This window comes from Ranitomeya imitator, chromosome 3 (genome assembly GCF_032444005.1).
Source record: "Ranitomeya imitator isolate aRanImi1 chromosome 3, aRanImi1.pri, whole genome shotgun sequence".
NCBI classification, from domain to species: domain Eukaryota; kingdom Metazoa; phylum Chordata; class Amphibia; order Anura; family Dendrobatidae; genus Ranitomeya; species Ranitomeya imitator.
Window position 1 is genome coordinate 321932110 of NC_091284.1, and position 17542 is coordinate 321949651.

The 17542-nt window shown below is 46.6% G+C and overlaps 1 protein-coding gene across 15 annotated transcripts in view; it reads right to left on the minus strand.

Moving 5' to 3' along the window:
• PUM1 (pumilio RNA binding family member 1) overlaps positions 1-17149 on the minus strand; it is a 247670-nt gene extending 230521 nt beyond the window's left edge. For 3 of the 15 annotated variants that reach the window (XM_069756652.1, XM_069756651.1, XM_069756650.1), the window contains exon 1: positions 16720-16826. In XM_069756652.1, coding sequence (XP_069612753.1) covers positions 16720-16729 — 10 coding nt within the window. In that variant the 5' untranslated portion in view covers positions 16730-16826. Of the gene's footprint in view, positions 1-16719; positions 16841-17007 lie in introns of those variants that run through there. The other 12 variants (XM_069756663.1, XM_069756662.1, XM_069756659.1 and 9 more) reach the window with 9 other exon arrangements.
• Positions 17150-17542: the final 393 nt, after the last annotated feature.

A 17542-nucleotide genomic window follows, 5' to 3' on the forward strand; every position in this document is an offset into this window, starting at 1 on the left:
TCTGCCTCCCAATCCTCCCAAAACATAACCTACACCCCTCCATCCTACCAAATTCCTAACCCCAATCCCACTTTCTTGTCCACCCGCTCAATTGCTTTCGCCACTCCTTCACCACTACCTGTTGATCCTTCCCCACCACCAACACACTCCTCTCTCCACACTCCCACTGTCGAAGTGTCCCTATCCGACAGCCCCTCCAACAGTATCTCCACCCCGACTTACTAAAATCTGTAGTGTGTATTGTATGCTGCAAAATTTATTTATTTTTTTTGTTTCAAAATAAAAATTTGGGCAGAGATAGGGTTATTGGGAGGGAGTGGGATCTGGGTTACTGTTATTTCCATTGTCTTGTTTGAATTGGAATTGTTTACTTTGTATTGGAAATGTAAAAATTCAATAAACAGATTTGAAAAAAAAAAAAAAAAGTTTGATTTTGATATTTTAAAAAACAAATTTTAATAAAACCTGTTGTTTACAGCTATCTTGTATTTATTCTTTATAAGGTATAGATTAACACACTTTGGTTAAACAAGGTTTATTGGTCAGAGGTAAAATACTTTGGGTACAACCCAAATAGATGCACAACTTGGGTAAAAGGTAAAACCAAACAGGTACACGACATGGGTAAAAGGTAAAAAAGTTATTACTAGGTTCAAAACAAATTGTTTAAACTCTCTCATCCTGCCAGTGGATTCTTCCTTCGGGTGATATAAAATATTCTGCAAAGTGATCCCGTATTCTGGAAACAGTGGCAGAACTTCTATACGTCTGGTTGCTATAATCAGCCACGGTGGTTTCTTCAGAGTGGTCCTCAATGGAAATCTGTTCCTTGGACATCACATAATTGTGCAGGACAACAATTGCTTTCACTACCTCATCCACAGTGTCTGTCTTCAAGTTAAAGGATGTCAGGAGAACTCTCCATTTGGCGGTTAGGATCCCAAACGCACACTCCACCATTCTCCTTGCACTTGCGAGTCGGTAGTTGAAAATTCTTTTAGTATTGTTTAAACCACGGCTGGAGTAGGGTTTCAAAAGATGTTCTGAAAGCTGAAAAGTTTCATCCCCAACACAAACAAATGGCATTGGTGGCTCAGAGGTTTGAGGCAGTGGTCTTTGGGGGGGGGGGGGGGGGAATTTAAAGGTTTGTCCATACAAATGCCGCCCCATAGAAGACAGTTTGAAAACTTGAGAATCATTAGAGCGGCCATACGCCCAAATATCCACTGCAACAAATTTGTAATCCGCAACAGCGATGGCCATCAGCACGATGGAAAAGTACTTCTTATGGTTGAAAAACTGAGATCCAGAACCAGCCGGTTTCACGATACGGATGTGTTCCCCGTCCACCGCACCCAAGCAATTGGGAAACTGACACACTTCCTGGAATCTGTCAGCTACAGTACTTCCCACCATGTCTGCATTGTGGGATGTGGAATGAATTCATTGTGCAGAGAGTCCCACACAGCACGGCAAGTGTGCCTCACTATTCCAGATATGGTTGAAATTCCCAATCTGAACTGAAAATTTAGAGAAGACAGGGATTCTCCAGTTGCTAGGAATCTGAACAAAAGCAAGGCAGAAATTACTGCAATTTCAAAACATAAATTGATGAAAGTGCGCTACAAGTAGATCCAAAAAGAATGCTTACCGAAGAGTGACCATCAGACGCTCAGCCGTGTAATGGAGAATCTGCAATAGGTATCACTCCTTCGGATGAGATGTTCAATCCGCTCCACCAATACATAAAAAAGTTCTCAGCTTTCATCCGCACATAGCTGTGAAACTTCTCAGGGTCTCCTCGTAGCGCCATGTATAAAGTGGAAAAGACTCCCCGCGTCATTCTCTGTGCCGTGATGGGGTGGATCCACAAACGGCGTCGGCGCAGACGCATGACGCGCTGTCTCTCTCGCTCCTTCTCAAGAACAATTGCTTTAAATCAATTTGCCTCCACGATGAAATCCACGTTGTTCTGCAGAATGTTCGCAATAATGCCGTCCATCTTGCTCTGTATCTTGCTCCTCTCAAACCTGTCACAGATGGGCATTAGGAACACTGTGTATATAGTTTTCAGCAGTCCAATCACATTTTTAGCCTTTCAGGGGGCGTTTTTAGAAACCGGATCCATGAAAAACCGTATAGAAAACCGGACAAAACGGATGACAACCGGATGGGACGGATCCGGTTTCTCGCCGGATCCCGACACCTGATCCTGCTGAAAAACGGATCCGTCTCATCCGGTATTTACAAAATAAGCCGGATCCGACGCTGCGGCGCGACACGGGAACTGGCATGCTGCGAAAAACCTGATGTGTGAAAGCAGCCTAAAAGTGAACGGTAAGAAAACTCCTGTCCAGAAGAGGCTGGTTCTTACCAATTTGAAAGAAACCTATGAACTTTTTTTTAAAAAAAATTCCACTTCTGCCAAAATAGGATTTTCAAAATTTGCTGATCTGCGACCGAAGAATTGTGTCCTGGCTGGTGGTAGTGGTACACACTCAGTATGCGTATGTACAATACACCAGAACACTAAGCTAATGATTGAAGGGGGTAAGCTGAAAGATATTCAGATTGGTGAGTCCAACCTTGGCGATTACAAAGTATGTCTGTCTCAAATATTGTGTCCAGAAAAGAGTTGGAGTTGGTTACCTCAATATTTGCAAAAAATGTCCTTCAGTATTGACTCTCAAAGAAAAAATATTAAATTATTTTGAAGAGGCTATGGTAGATAATATGACTTATAAACAGCGGATATCTGTTGAAAAATGTACTTTTGACACGGTTTTTAAAAGTGCAGAACTTTTTGTAGAATGTTTTTGTGAACATAGTCCTTAAGAAACACTCATTTATAGCTCACCAACAGTCTGACTACTACAATCACCTCAAAGAAAGCATCAAACAGAATGAGGCAGACTTTTCAGAGAACTAGTCCTTTGTTGTTCAGGATGAAGCACAGTCATTTCACTGGAACAATGAACAAGCAACTGTGCACCCTTTTGCGATCTATTACAATGAGAATGGAGAAATAAAGTACAAAAGTGTAGTTATGATATCTGAGTGCTTACTTCATGATTCAATAGCTGTTCATTTGTTCCAAAAAAAATTGATTTCAGTGATAAAAACAGACATCCTACCAAGTTTGAGCAAGGTCTACTACTTTTCAGATGGCTCTTCTGCACAGTATAAAAACAGGAAAAACTTTATAAATGTATGCCATCACAAGAAAGACTTTGGAGTGGAAGCCGAATGGCACTTTTTTTGCCACTGCTCATGGCAAAGGTGTATGTGATGGTTTAGGAGGCACCGTGAAACGCCTCGGAGCCCGGGCTAGCCTCCAGAGGCCATATTCAGACCAAATCTTAACACCCATGCAACTTTTCAAATGGAGTGAGAAAAATATTCTTAACATCCAGTTCATATATTGTACAAACCAGGACTACAAGGAGGAGGAGTTTGTTAAAGGGAACCTGTCACCCCGTTTTTTCAGATTGAGCTATAAATACTGTTAAATAGGGCCTGCGCTGTGCGTTACTATAGTGTATGTAGTGTACCCTGATTCCCCATGTATGCTGAGAAATACATTACCAAAGTCACCGTTTTCGCCTGTCAATCAGGCTGGTCTGGTGGGCGTGTTCACAGCGCTCTTTTCTTCCCCAGCTTTCCGTTGGTGGCGTAGTGGTGTGCGCATGTCCAAGGTCCGAATTCCCTGCGCCCACGTGAAGACACAGCGCACGATCTGCGCTGTAATCCCTTGCATCGGTGGGGGCGGCCATCTTCCTGGGGCTGCGCGTGCGCAGATGGAATGCTCTGCTGCACGGGGCTTCAGGAAAATGGCCGCGGGATGCCGCGCGTGCGCATTAGAGATCGCAGCGGCCATTTTCCCAAATCCGAGATGCAAACTCGGCTTTGGGAAAATGGCCGCCGCGATCTCTTGTGCGCACGCGCGGCATCCCGCGGCCATTTTCCTGAAGCCCCGTGCAGCAGAGCATTCCATCTGCGCACGCGCGGCCCCAGGAAGATGGCCGCCCCCACCGATGCAAGGGATTACAGCGCAGATCGCGCGCTGTGTCTTCACGTGGGCGCAGGGAATTCGGACCTTGGACATGCGCACACCACTACGCCACCAACGGAAAGCTGGGGAAGAAAAGAGCGCTGTGAACACGCCCACCTGACCAGACCAGCCTGATTGACAGGCGAAAACGGCGACTTTGGTAATGTATTTCTCAGCATACATGGGGAATCAGGGTACACTACATACACTATAGTAACGCACAGCGCAGGCCCTATTTAACAGTATTTATAGCTCAATCTGAAAAAACGGGGTGACAGGTTCCCTTTAAAGCATCGGTTACAGGAAGCATAACCCATCAAAGGGACTCAGCAATACCGGACTGTCATCCCATGTAGTGAAACGGAAATAAAAACAAGGATTTTTTCATTCAGTAAAGACAGTGAAGTCCAAGAAGTGGTAGAAGGCGGCACAAGATTGGCAATGGATGACATAACTGGTTATGTGACCTGTGAATATGATAGGCGCTGGTGGTGGCTACTGGACTCTCCAAAGATTGTGAAAATGAAGAAGTAGAAGTGACTTTTCTGCACCTTCTGGTCCAGCGCCGTCCTTTGTGTATCCAAGAAAACCAGACATACTCTTTGACACAAAAGGAAATGGCCATTGCTAGTAAGCGCTTATGGACCAGATTACATTTCACCCACTAGAAGGGACACATTGATGATAAAAGGCCAGTTTAAAAATGTACTATTGTTTGATTAGTTCATATTTTATAGAACGAGGATTTAACTACTGTACTATTCTTCTTAAACACTTCAGAAATGACATGTTTAGTGATGAATTGTTACATGTATAAATAGGTAGTAAAAATATTGGTTCTTTTAATCTTGTTTTTAACATATACCGTATATACTCGAGTATAAGCCGAGATTTTCAGCCCCAAATTTTGGGCTGAAAGTGCCCCTCTCGGCTTATACTCGAGTCACGGTAGCGGTGGGGTCGCCGGGTGAGGGGGAGAGGGCACTGAGGTATACTCACCTAGTCCCAGCGATCCCGGCGCTCCCCCTGCCGTCCCACGGTCTCCCGTGCTGCAGCTCTTCCTGTCAGCGAACACGTGGGACCGCTCATTAGAGAAATGAATACGCGGCTCCACCTCCCATAGGGGTGGAGCAGCATATTCATTTCTCTAATCAGCGGTGCCGGTGACCGCTGATAGAGGAAGAGGCTGCGGCACCGAAGACCGTGTGAAAGGCAGAGGGAGCCGGGAGCAGGTAAGTATGTCATTCACCTGTCCCCGTTCCACACGCCGGGCGCCGCTCTGTCTTCGCGTCTCTCCGCTCTGACTGTCCAGGTCAGAGGGCGCGATGACGCATATAGTGTGCGCGGCGCCCTCTGCCTGATCAGTCAGAGCGGAGAGACGCTGGGAGCTGCAAGCAGCGAGGGGAGTATGGCTTTTTTTTTTTTTAAGCAGCAGCAGCAGCAATGGCAGAGATTTATGTGGAGCATCTATGGGGAAATATGAACGGCGCAGAGCACTATATGGCAGCTATGGGGCAATACTGAACGGCGCAGAGCACTATATGGCAGCTATGGGGCAATACTGAACGGCGCAGAGCACTATATGGCAGCTATGGGGCAATACTGAACGGCGCAGAGCACTATATGGCAGCTATGGGGCAATACTGAACGGCGCAGAGCACTATATGGCAGCTATGGGGCAATACTGAACGGCGCAGAGCACTATATGGCAGCTATGGGGCAATACTGAACGGCGCAGAGCACTATATGGCAGCCATGGGGCAATACTGAACGGCGCAGAGCACTATATGGCAGCTATGGGGCAATACTGAACGGTGCAGAGCACTATATGGCAGCTATAGGGCAATAATGAACAGCGCAGAGCACTATATGGCAGCTATGGGGCAATACTGAACGGCGCAGAGCACTATATGGCACAGCTATGGGGCAATACTGAACGGTACAGAGCACTATATGGCAGCTATGGGGCAATACTGAACGGTGCAGAGCACTATATGGCAGCTATGGGGCAATAATGAACAGCGCAGAGCACTATATGGCAGCTATGGGGCAATACTGAACGGCACAGAGCACTATATGGCAGCTATGGGGCAATACTGAATGGTACAGAGCACTATATGGCAGCTATGGGGCAATACTGAACGGCGCAGAGCACTATATGGCAGCTATGGGGCAATACTGAACAGTGCAGAGCACTATATGGCACAGCTATGAGGCAATACTGAACGGCGCAGAGCACTATATGGCAGCTATGGGGCAATAATGAACGGTGCAGAGCACTATATGGCAGCTATGGGGCAATAATGAACGGCGCAGAGCACTATATGGCAGCTATGGGGCAATAATGAACGGTGCAGAGCACTATATGGCACAGCTTTATATGGCACATCTATGGGGCAATGATGAACGGTGCAGAGCACTATATGGCACAGCTTTCTATGGCACATCTATGGGGCAATAATGAACAGTATGGAGCATTATATATGGCACAGCTTTATATGGAGCATCTTATGGGGCCATAATGAACGGTATGGAGCATCTATTTTTATTTTTGAAATTCACCGGTAGCTGCTGCATTTCCTACCCTAGGCTTATACTCGAGTCAATAAGTTTTCCCAGTTTTTTGTGGCAAAATTAGGGGGGTCAGCTTATACTCGGGTCGGCTTATACTCGAGTATATACGGTAATTAGGATGAGACTATTTAGAAAACCACACTTGAGGATGTGATCACCTTTTTTCTTTTGGTTTGTTCAATGTATTCAGGTTGAAAATGCTGAGCAAGTTGTGTTATGATGATTAAGATGGATTTATTGTGGTGCTTCGGTATTTGTTTTTTTTGTTTCTTTATTGTTACATATAAATGTTGAATTCAATAAGTTGTAATTTGAAAAGAAAAAAGGAAGAAACTCGCACAAACAAAATCAGATGATTCAAGGCTTAAAAAAAAAATAAAAATACAAGTTTGACAGGTCCCAAGTTGAATCCCTGTACAAATATAAACAAGAACACAAGTAGCACACATGCATGTTTTCACCATTTTAACCCCTTAATGACCGCCAATACGTCTTTTAACTGACCTGAGATATAAGAGAATAGCCTCCCCATACAGATGACAATCCAGCATCTGTTGGTTGTACACTATAGCTGACAACTTGCTGTATCAGCCACGATCAGTATTTGCTCCTTCTAAATCTGTTTAACCCCTTAGATGCTGCTGTCAATAGTGACTACATCATTATAAATGGTTAACAGAGTGTGGGGGCTTCTTCTTTATCCCAATTGGTGCCCTCAGATCATGATTTTGTTGTCCTGATGTTTGCGATGGCAATTCATGACCAAATAGTGGCCTTAGAGTCTGCCGGCTATAGTAATCTGTTTAGAAGTTAGAGGCATTTAGGTGGTAAAAATACACATTTTCATTTCTGTCATGCCATTTTGCATTAATTCCTGTAAAGCACCTGAAGGGTTAATAAACTACCTGACAGCAGTTTTCAATATGTCTAGGGATGCTGTTTTTAAAATGGTATCACGTTTGGGGGTTTCCCAATATATGGGACCCCTAAAGTCACTTTAAACATGGATAAGTCCCTAAAAAAATAAATGTGGTAAATTTCTTTGAAAAAATGAAAAATTGCTGCTACATTTTTAAACCTCCTAAAATGCTAACAAAATAAAATAACATTTTACAAATGGTGCTGATGTAAAGCCGACATGAGGGAAATGTTATTTATTAATGGTTTGCTGTTGTATGACTATCTGGATTAAAGGGATAATCGTTCAAATTTAGAAAATTGCTAATTTTTTAACATTTTTCTCACATTTTTTATATTTTTTATAAATAAACACAAAAAATGTTGAACTAAATTTACCATTATCATAAAGTATAATGTGTCACGAAAAAACAATCTCAAAATCACTGGGATTTGTAGAAGCGTTGCAGAGTTATTACCACATAAAGTGACACTGGTCAGATTTCAAAAATTTGGCTCGGTCACTAAGGGGTTAAAACATACTTTTTTTCCCATATGCGCATCAAAATTATGAATTTGATTTCTCAAAAACAAAATATAAAGAAACATAGTTTTGTGACATATCAAATGAAAGCCGGTACCGTTCTGAGAAAAATGATGCCTCTCCCACCTTTGTATCTTAATTCTAGCCCAAGATATGATAAAAAATTGTAGAGCCATACCAGCCTAAAATCCGCACTTTTTCACAACTTTAGAAGTCTGTAAAAAATTAACTGATGAAGAAAAAAAATAATCAAAACTTTTAATTTGTAATTAACTAAAGTTGTACTTCATAAAAACAAAAAATAAAAAAAAATCTAAAGACGTCAGGTAAAAAAAAAATATTCATTTTTGGATCACTTGATATGGAATGACCCAGTACCAGCTGTGACTTGTATTCTTCAAGATTATTGTACTTGTTTTTATTATGTATACCCCTCCTCACATGTAAAGCACCATGGAATAAATGGCGCAATAATAATAATATTGTCAGACTTCCATATATTGCTATTATACACTAGTTGTGGGACCCCTATAGCTCTACTACTGTCTTTAGACCAGCACATCAGACAGAGACTATGTTCACATGCAGCATTTTCTTTAAAGGGAACCTGTCACCCCGTTTTTTCAGATTGAGCTATAACTACTGTTAAATAGGGCCTGCGCTGTGCGTTACTATAGTGTATGTAGTGTACCCTGATTCCCCACCTATGCTGCGAAATACATTACCAAAGTTGCTGTTTTCGCCTGTCAATCAGGCTGGTCAGGTGGGCGTGGTGACATCGCTGTTTCTTCCCCAGCTTTCCGTTGGTGGCGTAGTGGTGTGCGCATGTCCAAGTGCCGAATCCACTGCACGCAGGTGAAGAAAAAGCGCGCGATCTGCGCTATTACCCCTGTCATCGGTGGGGGCGGCCATCTTCCTGAGGCTGCGCGTGCGCAGATGGAGTGCTCTGCTGCACGGGGCTTCAGGAAAATGGCCGCGGGATGCCACGCGTGCGCAGATGGAGATCGCGGCGGCCATTTTCCTGAAGCCGAGATGCAAACTCGGCACTTGGACATGCGCACACCACTACGCCACCAACGGAAAGCTGGGGAAGAAACAGCGATGTCACTACGCCCACCTGACCAGCCTGATTGACAGGCGAAAACAGCAACTTTGGTAATGTATTTCGCAGCATAGGTGGGGAATCAGGGTACACTACATACACTATAGTAACGCACAGTGCAGGCCCTATTTAACAGTATTTTTATCTCAATCTGAAAAAAACGGGGTGACAGGTTCCCTTTAACCCCTTCATGACCTTGGGATTTTTAGTTTTTCCGTGTTCGTTTTTCACTCCTCTCCTTCCCAGAGCCATAACTTTTTTATTTTTCCATCAATTTGGCCATGTGAGGGCTTATTTTTTGCGGGACGAGTTGTACTTTTGAACGACATCATTGGTTTTAGCATGTCGTGTACTAGAAAACGGGAAAAAAATTCCAAGTGCGGTGAAATTGCAAAAAAAGTGCAATCCCACACTTGTTTTTTGTCTGGCTTTTTTGCTAGGTTAACTAAATGCTAAAACGGACCTGATATTATGATTCTCCAGGTCAGTACGAGTTCATAGACACCTAACATGACTAGGTTATTTTTTACATGAGTGGTGAAAAAAAATTCCAAACTTTGCTATAAAAAAACAAAATTGCGCCATTTTCCGATACCCATAGCGTCTCCATTTTTCATGATCAGGGGTCGGTTGAGGGCTTATTTTTTGCGTGCCGAGATGACGTTTATAATGATAGCATTTTGCTGCAGATACGTTCTTTTGATCGCCCGTTATTGCATTTTAATGCAATGTTGCGGCGACCAAAAAAACGTAATTCTGGCGTTTCAAATTTTTTTCTCGCTACGCTGTTTAGCGATCAGGTTAATGCTTTTTTTTGTTGATAGATCGGGCGATTCTGAGCGCGGCGATACCAAATATGTGTAGACTTGATTTTTTTTTTATTGATTTATTTTGATTGGGGCGAAAGGGGGGTGATTTAAACTTTTATATTTTTTTCATTTTTTTTTTTTTACTTTTGCCATGCTTCAATAGCGTCCATGGGAGGCACAGCACGATCGCCTCTGCTACATAGCAGCGATCTGCTGATCGCTGCTATGTAGCAGAATTGCAGGTGTGCTGTGAGCGCCGACCACAGGGTGGCGCTCAAAGCTGCCGGCGATCAGTAACCAAAGAGGTCTCAAGGACCTCTATGGTTACCATTCTGAAGCATCGCCGACCTCCGATCATGTGATGGGGGTCGGCGATGACTACCGCTTCTGGCTGGGCGGCCGGAAATGACGTTAAATGCCGCTGTCTGCGTTTGACAGCGGCATTTAACTAGTTAATAGTGGCGGGTGAATCGCGATTCTGCTCGCGCCTATTACGGGCACATGTCAGCTGTTCAAAACAGCTGACATGTCCCGGCTTTGATGCGGGCTCACCGCCGGAGCCCGCATCAAAGCAGGGGATCTGACCTTGGACGTACTATCCCGTCCGAGGTCAGAAAGGGGTTAAGCAAAGAAGATGCGTTTTACAGTAACCGCAAAAGACAGATTTCAGTAACCTCATGCACAGGCTTGTTTTTCCCGATTGAATTTGAGAAGTGCATCAATTCTTTCAGCATTTTTGCAGTTTCTCAGCCATACAAAGCAATGAGAGAGTGCATGTTTTTCTTGCTGCCTTTTTGGTGAATAAAACTAACGTTATTAAACATGCACTGTGGATAAAGCATGCATGGAATCTGAAGCAAAATATGCAGATAAAAAACGCTCTAAAAACCTGTCAAAAAGCTGCATGCGAACATAGCCTGAGTCACCCCCTAAGCACCTATTGGGACAATTTGCCAGGTACTCTGCACTTCCTCCAACACTGCATTTAGGGTAAGTGCACACGTTCAGGTTTTCGCTTTTTTTTCGCTATAAAAATTAAAAATCGCAGACATACGCATCCTATCATTTAGAATGCATTCTGCAATTTTTGTGCACATGAAGCGTTTTTTCCGTGAAAAAAACGCATCACGGTAAAAAAAAGCAGCATGTTCATTAATTTAGCGTTTTTTTCGCGTTTCTCCCGCTATTTAATGCATTGGGGAAAAACACGCAAAAAAAAAAACACATGGGGATTTCTGGCAGAAATGTCCGGTTTTTATCAGGAAATTATTGCTAGAAAACACCGACGTGTGCACATAGCCTTATAGTTTGCAGAAAGAAAAAAAACAGGATGACGTTCAGGCAGACAAGCTGTCTATTTGCCAGGGTTATGTTGGAAATGCTGTGTGCCCACGATGCTTTTTTGCTGTGTCAGCGTCTTACAGTTCCAGCAATGTGCATGGGATTTATAGAAATCTCATGGTGTCTGTGCTTTTTTGTCTCACATTAAACTGACTTGCAGTACGCATTTCAATCCACAACATGTCAATTTCTCATGCAGGGTTTTATGTGCATATTTTTCTTACAGACTTGCATTAGATGTGCGGTTTTTTACCTGATTTTCTCACGTGAGATTTTAGCAAGTTTCTGCACTGGAAAATCATCAACAATGCATGCAATCCGCATATGACAATCAATAAAGTTGTCAAAACCAAATACCAGGAAGTATTTAGAACATGACATAGATGGGAAAAAAAACATGTTCAAAAAAGTGCATTGAAAAAAAAAAAAAAAAAACGCAAGTGATCGAATTAACTAAACAGGAAAAAACTCACCAAAAGCTCATAGTGGAAACATAGCCTTAAAGTGCTATGTATTCGTGACAAAAAAAATAAAATACCCACTCCCCTCTCCTGCAACTAGCTGAATGGTGTATGCTGTCTAGCCACAAAAGTTAACATCGCAGTAGAGGCAATATACCGACGCAATATAGCAAACAAAATCCGCCAAAATGTAAGCAGAAGAGCGTGTCAGGCACCATACTAGGCTCCCTGAAAAGAATAATATGCATGAACTGCATAGACAACGACTCAAGAAGTGCAGTACCGGAAAGCCAATGAGATGCTGAGAAGTGTCCAGACCTGCCATACACTACATGTAGCTGCATAGGCTTAGTATATGGACGAGTAGGATGTCTCCACACAACAGCATGTGAAACCATCTTGCATGTTCAGAAACTACTTCCTCGCGCTAGCGATGTGCTGTCATTGACTGACGGACCCCGAGACGCAGGCTGCAGCGTTTCCGGGTCCGTCACCGCTAGCGCAGATGGAGCTAGCAGATGCTCTATCTGCGCTAGCGTGCTGCCATACCGGCACTTGCATTTACAGCAGCCCGTTACCGCATGTGTTGAACGGGTTGCTGTAAACGCAATGTGAACCTGGCCTTAGAACAGTGTTCTATGTCAGGGTTTTTCACTGGAATCCCACTAAAAAAAACTGAGACAGTGACTCCGGCAGCGCAGTGCTCTCTGTGTAGAGCGCTGTATCACTGTGAACCTAGCCAAAGCCACTTGCATGTCTTATATCTATTGCATAAGTGACCTCAGTTTGCAAGAACAGACCGCCAAACAGCTAACATAGTTAGTAAGGCCGAAAAAAGACATTTGTCCATCTAGTTCAGCCTATATTCCATCATAATAAATACCCAGATCTACGTCCTTCTACAGAACCTAATAATTGTATGATACAATATTGTTCTGCTCCAGGAAGACATCCAGGCCTCTCTTGAACCCCTCGACTGAGTTCGCCATCACCACCTCCTCAGGCAAGCAATTCCAGATTCTCACTGCCCTAACAGTAAAGAATCCTCTTCTATGTTGGTGGAAAAACCTTCTCTCCTCCAGACGCAAAGAATGCCCCCTTGTGCCCGTCACCTTCCTTGGTATAAACAGATCCTCAGCGAGATATTTGTATTGTCCCCTTATATACTTATACATGGTTATTAGATCGCCCCTCAGTCGTCTTTTTTCTAGACTAAATAATCCTAATTTCGCTAATCTATCTGGGTATTGTAGTTCTCCCATCCCCTTTATTAATTTTGTTGCCCTCCTTTGTACTCTCTCTAGTTCCATTATATCCTTCCTGAGCACCGGTGCCCAAAACTGGACACAGTACTCCATGTGCGGTCTAACTAGGGATTTGTACAGAGGCAGTATAATGCTCTCATCATGTGTATCCAGACCTCTTTTAATGCACCCCATGATCCTGTTTGCCTTGGCAGCTGCTGCCTGGCACTGGCTGCTCCAGGTAAGTTTATCATTAACTAGGATCCCCAAGTCCTTCTCCCTGTCAGATTTACCCAGTGGTTTCCCGTTCAGTGTGTAATGGTGATATTGATTCCCTCTTCCCATGTGTATAACCTTACATTTATCATTGTTAAACCTCATCTGCCACCTTTCAGCCCAAGTTTCCAACTTATCCAGATCCATCTGTAGCAGAATACTATCTTCTCTTGTATTAACTGCTTTACATAGTTTTGTATCATCTGCAAATATCGATATTTTACTGTGTAAACCTTCTACCAGATCATTAATGAATATGTTGAAGAGAACAGGTCCCAATACCGACCTCTGCGGTACCCCACTGGTCACAGCGACCCAGTTAGAGACTATACCATTTATAACCACCCTCTGCTTTCTATCACTAAGCCAGTTACTAACCCATTTACACACATTTTCCCCCAGACCAAGCATTCTCATTTTGTGTACCAACCTCTTGTGCGGCACGGTATCAAACGCTTTGGAAAAATCGAGATATACCACGTCCAATGACTCACCGTGGTCCAGTCTATAGCTTACCTCTTCATAAAAACTGATTAGATTGGTTTGACAGGAGCGATTTCTCATAAACCCATGTGAAGAATTACTAAATGTTACAAGCCCCCAAATAACGGTTTTCAGCACAAATATAGGACCACAGTGGCATAGTTTTCTGATGCCATAAAAGCTCAAAAACTTACATAAAGAAGCTCAATAAGAAATGGTGTCAATATGCCAGTGGCCTGAGAAAGAATAAGACATGGCGGTGCAATCATGGCTATTATGAGATAAAGCATGTGATGACGACCGGGAACCATGTCACTCCATAACTAGAAGACATCTGACAGCCAAGAAGGAAGGATGTCCACAGCAGCTGGAAAATCAGCGTGGGTCTTGGCAGGTAAAGGACAAGTGCCAACAGGTACAAGAGGCCATAAATAGCTAGGATTCACATGCTAGAAATACAACTACACACATTCAATGATGATAGCTTAGATAGAAGTACAAGGAACCCGTTTCCGGCACCATGACATGGCAGAGGCAAGAAAGCCCAATAAGTGGCCCACTCAATTCTCTACAACTGCCGGCCAGGCTTCGGGGCAAGACCAAGGCCTCTATGGGTAGTACTAGGCCTGGAGATCCTGCCAGAGAGGAAGTGACAGCAGGTTCTGGAGCTGGGCACCAAGGCCTCTATGGGTAGCACTGGGCTTGGAGATCCTGCCAGAGAGGAAGTGACAGCAGGTTCTGGAGCTGGGCACCAAGGCCTCTATGGGTAGCACTAGGCCTGGAGATCCTGCCAGAGAGGAAGTGACAGCAGGTTCTGGAGCTGGGCACCAAGGCCTCTATGGGTAGCACTGGGCCTGGAGATCCTGCCAGAGAGGAAGTGACAGCAGGTTCTGGAGCTGGGCACCAAGGCCTCTATGGGTAGTACTGGGCCTGGAGATCCTGCCAGGGAGGAAGTGACAGCAGGTTCTGGAGCTGGGGACCAAGGCCTCTATGGGTAGTACTGGGCTTGGAGATCCTGCCAGAGAGGAAGTGACAGCAGGTTCTGGAGCTGGGCACCAAGGCCTCTATGGGTAGTACTGGGCCTGGAGATCCTGCCAGGGAGGAAGTGACAGCAGGTTCTGGAGCTGGGGACCAAGGCCTCTATGGGTAGCACTGGGCCTGGAGATCCTGCCAGAGAGGAAGTGACAGCAGGTTCTGGAGCTGGGCACCAAGGCCTCTATGGGTAGCACTGGGCCTGGAGATCCTGCCAGAGAGGAAGTGACAGCAGGTTCTGGAGCTGGGCACCAAGGCCTCTATGGGTAGCACTGGGCCTGGAGATCCTGCCAGAGAGGAAGTGACAGCAGGTTCTGGAGCTGGGCACCAAGGCCTCTATGGGTAGTACTGGGCCTGGAGATCCTGCCAGGGAGGAAGTGACAGCAGGTTCTGGAGCTGGGGACCAAGGCCTCTATGGGTAGCACTGGGCTTGGGGATCCTGCCAGAGAGGAAGTGACAGCAGGTTCTGAGCTGGGGACCAAGGCCTCTCTGGGTAGCACTGGGCTTGGAGATCCTGCCAGGGAGGAAGTGACAGCAGGTTCTGGAGCTGGGGACCAAGGCCTCTATGGGTAGCACTGGGCTTGGAGATCCTGCCAGGGAGGAAGTGACAGCAGGTTCTGGAGCTGGGGACCAAGGCCTCTATGGGTAGCACTGGGCCTGGAGATCCTGCCAGGGAGGAAGTGACAGCAGGTTCTGGAGCTGGGGACCAAGGCCTCTATGGGTAGTACTGGGCTTGGAGATCCTGCCAGGGAGGAAGTGACAGCAGGTTCTGGAGCTGGGGACCAAGGCCTCTATGGTTAGCACTGGGCCTGGAGATCCTGCCAGGGAGGAAGTGACAGCAGGTTCTGGAGCTGGGCACCAAGGCCTCTATGGGTAGCACTGGGCTTGGAGATCCTGCCAGGGAGGAAGTGACAGCAGGTTCTGGAGCTGGGGACCAAGGCCTCTATGGGTAGCACTGGGCTTGGAGATCTTGCCAGGGAGGAAGTGACAGCAGGTTCTGGAGCTGGGGACCAAGGCCTCTATGGGTAGCACTGGGCCTGGAGATCCTGCCAGGGAGGAAGTGACAGCAGGTTCTGGAGCTGGGCACCAAGGCCTCTATGGGTAGCACTGGGCCTGGAGATCCTGCCAGGGAGGAAGTGACAGCAGGTTCTGGAGCTGGGCACCAAGGCCTCTATGGGTAGCACTGGGCTTGGAGATCCTGCCAGGGAGGAAGTGACAGCAGGTTCTGAGCTGGGGACCAAGGCCTCTATGGGTAGTACTGGGCTTGGAGATCTTGCCAGGGAGGAAGTGACAGCAGGTTCTGGAGCTGGGGACCAAGGCCTCTATGGGTAGCACTGGGCCTGGAGATCCTGCCAGGGAGGAAGTGACAGCAGGTTCTGGAGCTGGGCACCAAGGCCTCTATGGGTAGCACTGGGCTTGGAGATCCTGCCAGGGAGGAAGTGACAGCAGGTTCTGAGCTGGGCACCAAGGCCTCTATGGGTAGCACTGGGCCTGGAGATCCTGCCAGGGAGGAAGTGACAGCAGGTTCTGGAGCTGGGCACCAAGGCCTCTATGGGTAGCACTGGGCTTGGAGATCCTGCCAGGGAGGAAGTGACAGCAGGTTCTGAGCTGGGCACCAAGGCCTCTATGGGTAGCACTGGGCTTGGAGATCCTGCCAGGGAGGAAGTGACAGCAGGTTCTGGAGCTGGGGACCAAGGCCTAGCACCAGTGAGTGTGGAGCCCCTCGGCAGGGCCACTGGTTGAGGGCTTCCTAGCACTGGGCTGCCCTGCTGGCACCACGGCTGCCATGTACACAACAAAGGACGGCGGGGCCTCTGCCAGCACAGGACAGCCATGCATCGGCTCCGACGGAGGAGCATGGAGCAGCACGGCCGCCACCACACCGGGACGTGCCTGCATACTCACAGCCTTCCATGGGGAGCCCGGCCCCGCACAGGGCGTCGGTTCCCGGCAGCACTGGCGGACAATCCCAGGCGCTTTATTCCACGGACTCGCGTGAATCCACGGCCCCCCCGGCGGCTCCCGTAACAATAGAGGCCTCGAAACATGGACGGGGGAGGACCCACAGCGGAGACGGCCCCTTTCCTAACACCCGTCTCCCCTTCCGGAGCTGGAGACGTCCACAATAGCGTCGTGTGGAGAAAGCCGGGAATTCCCGGCACCTTATGGAGCTAACGTAGGCGCAATACTCACGGGCGCAGCGGGAGGATGGAGTCGGATTGTGTCAGCGCTTCTCTCAGCCCCCGGAGCCGTCTCCCTGCCGCTGCCTATTACTCCGACAACATGGCGGCGCACTGGGGGCACTCGGAGCCGCCTCGGTGCATCATGGGAGGAGGAGGGAGAACTGGGAGCTGTGTTACCTAGGCAACCCTGCTGCCTGCTGGGAAAGCCTTGGCGAATGAGTCCTTACTGCCCGGCATGTGTGTACAGTGCTCCTTTCTCACACACGTCGCCATAGGGTGCGCTGCGAGGGCTGTGCCGGCTGTGGTCCCTCAGTAATGGGATGACGTCATATATGGCAGTGCTTTCTGTAGGCATCACTTAGATTTCTGCACCAGTGTACTTTAGGACGGTAAATATGATTTCCAAGTCGCCTGTTCCAAAGAACTTACGCTCGTCCGCATCCTAGTCTGCGCTTACGCTCATCCGCTCTTCGTCCGCACCCTCTGCGCTTACGCTCATCCGCTCTTCGTCCGCACCCTCTGCTCTTACGCTCGTCCGCACCCTC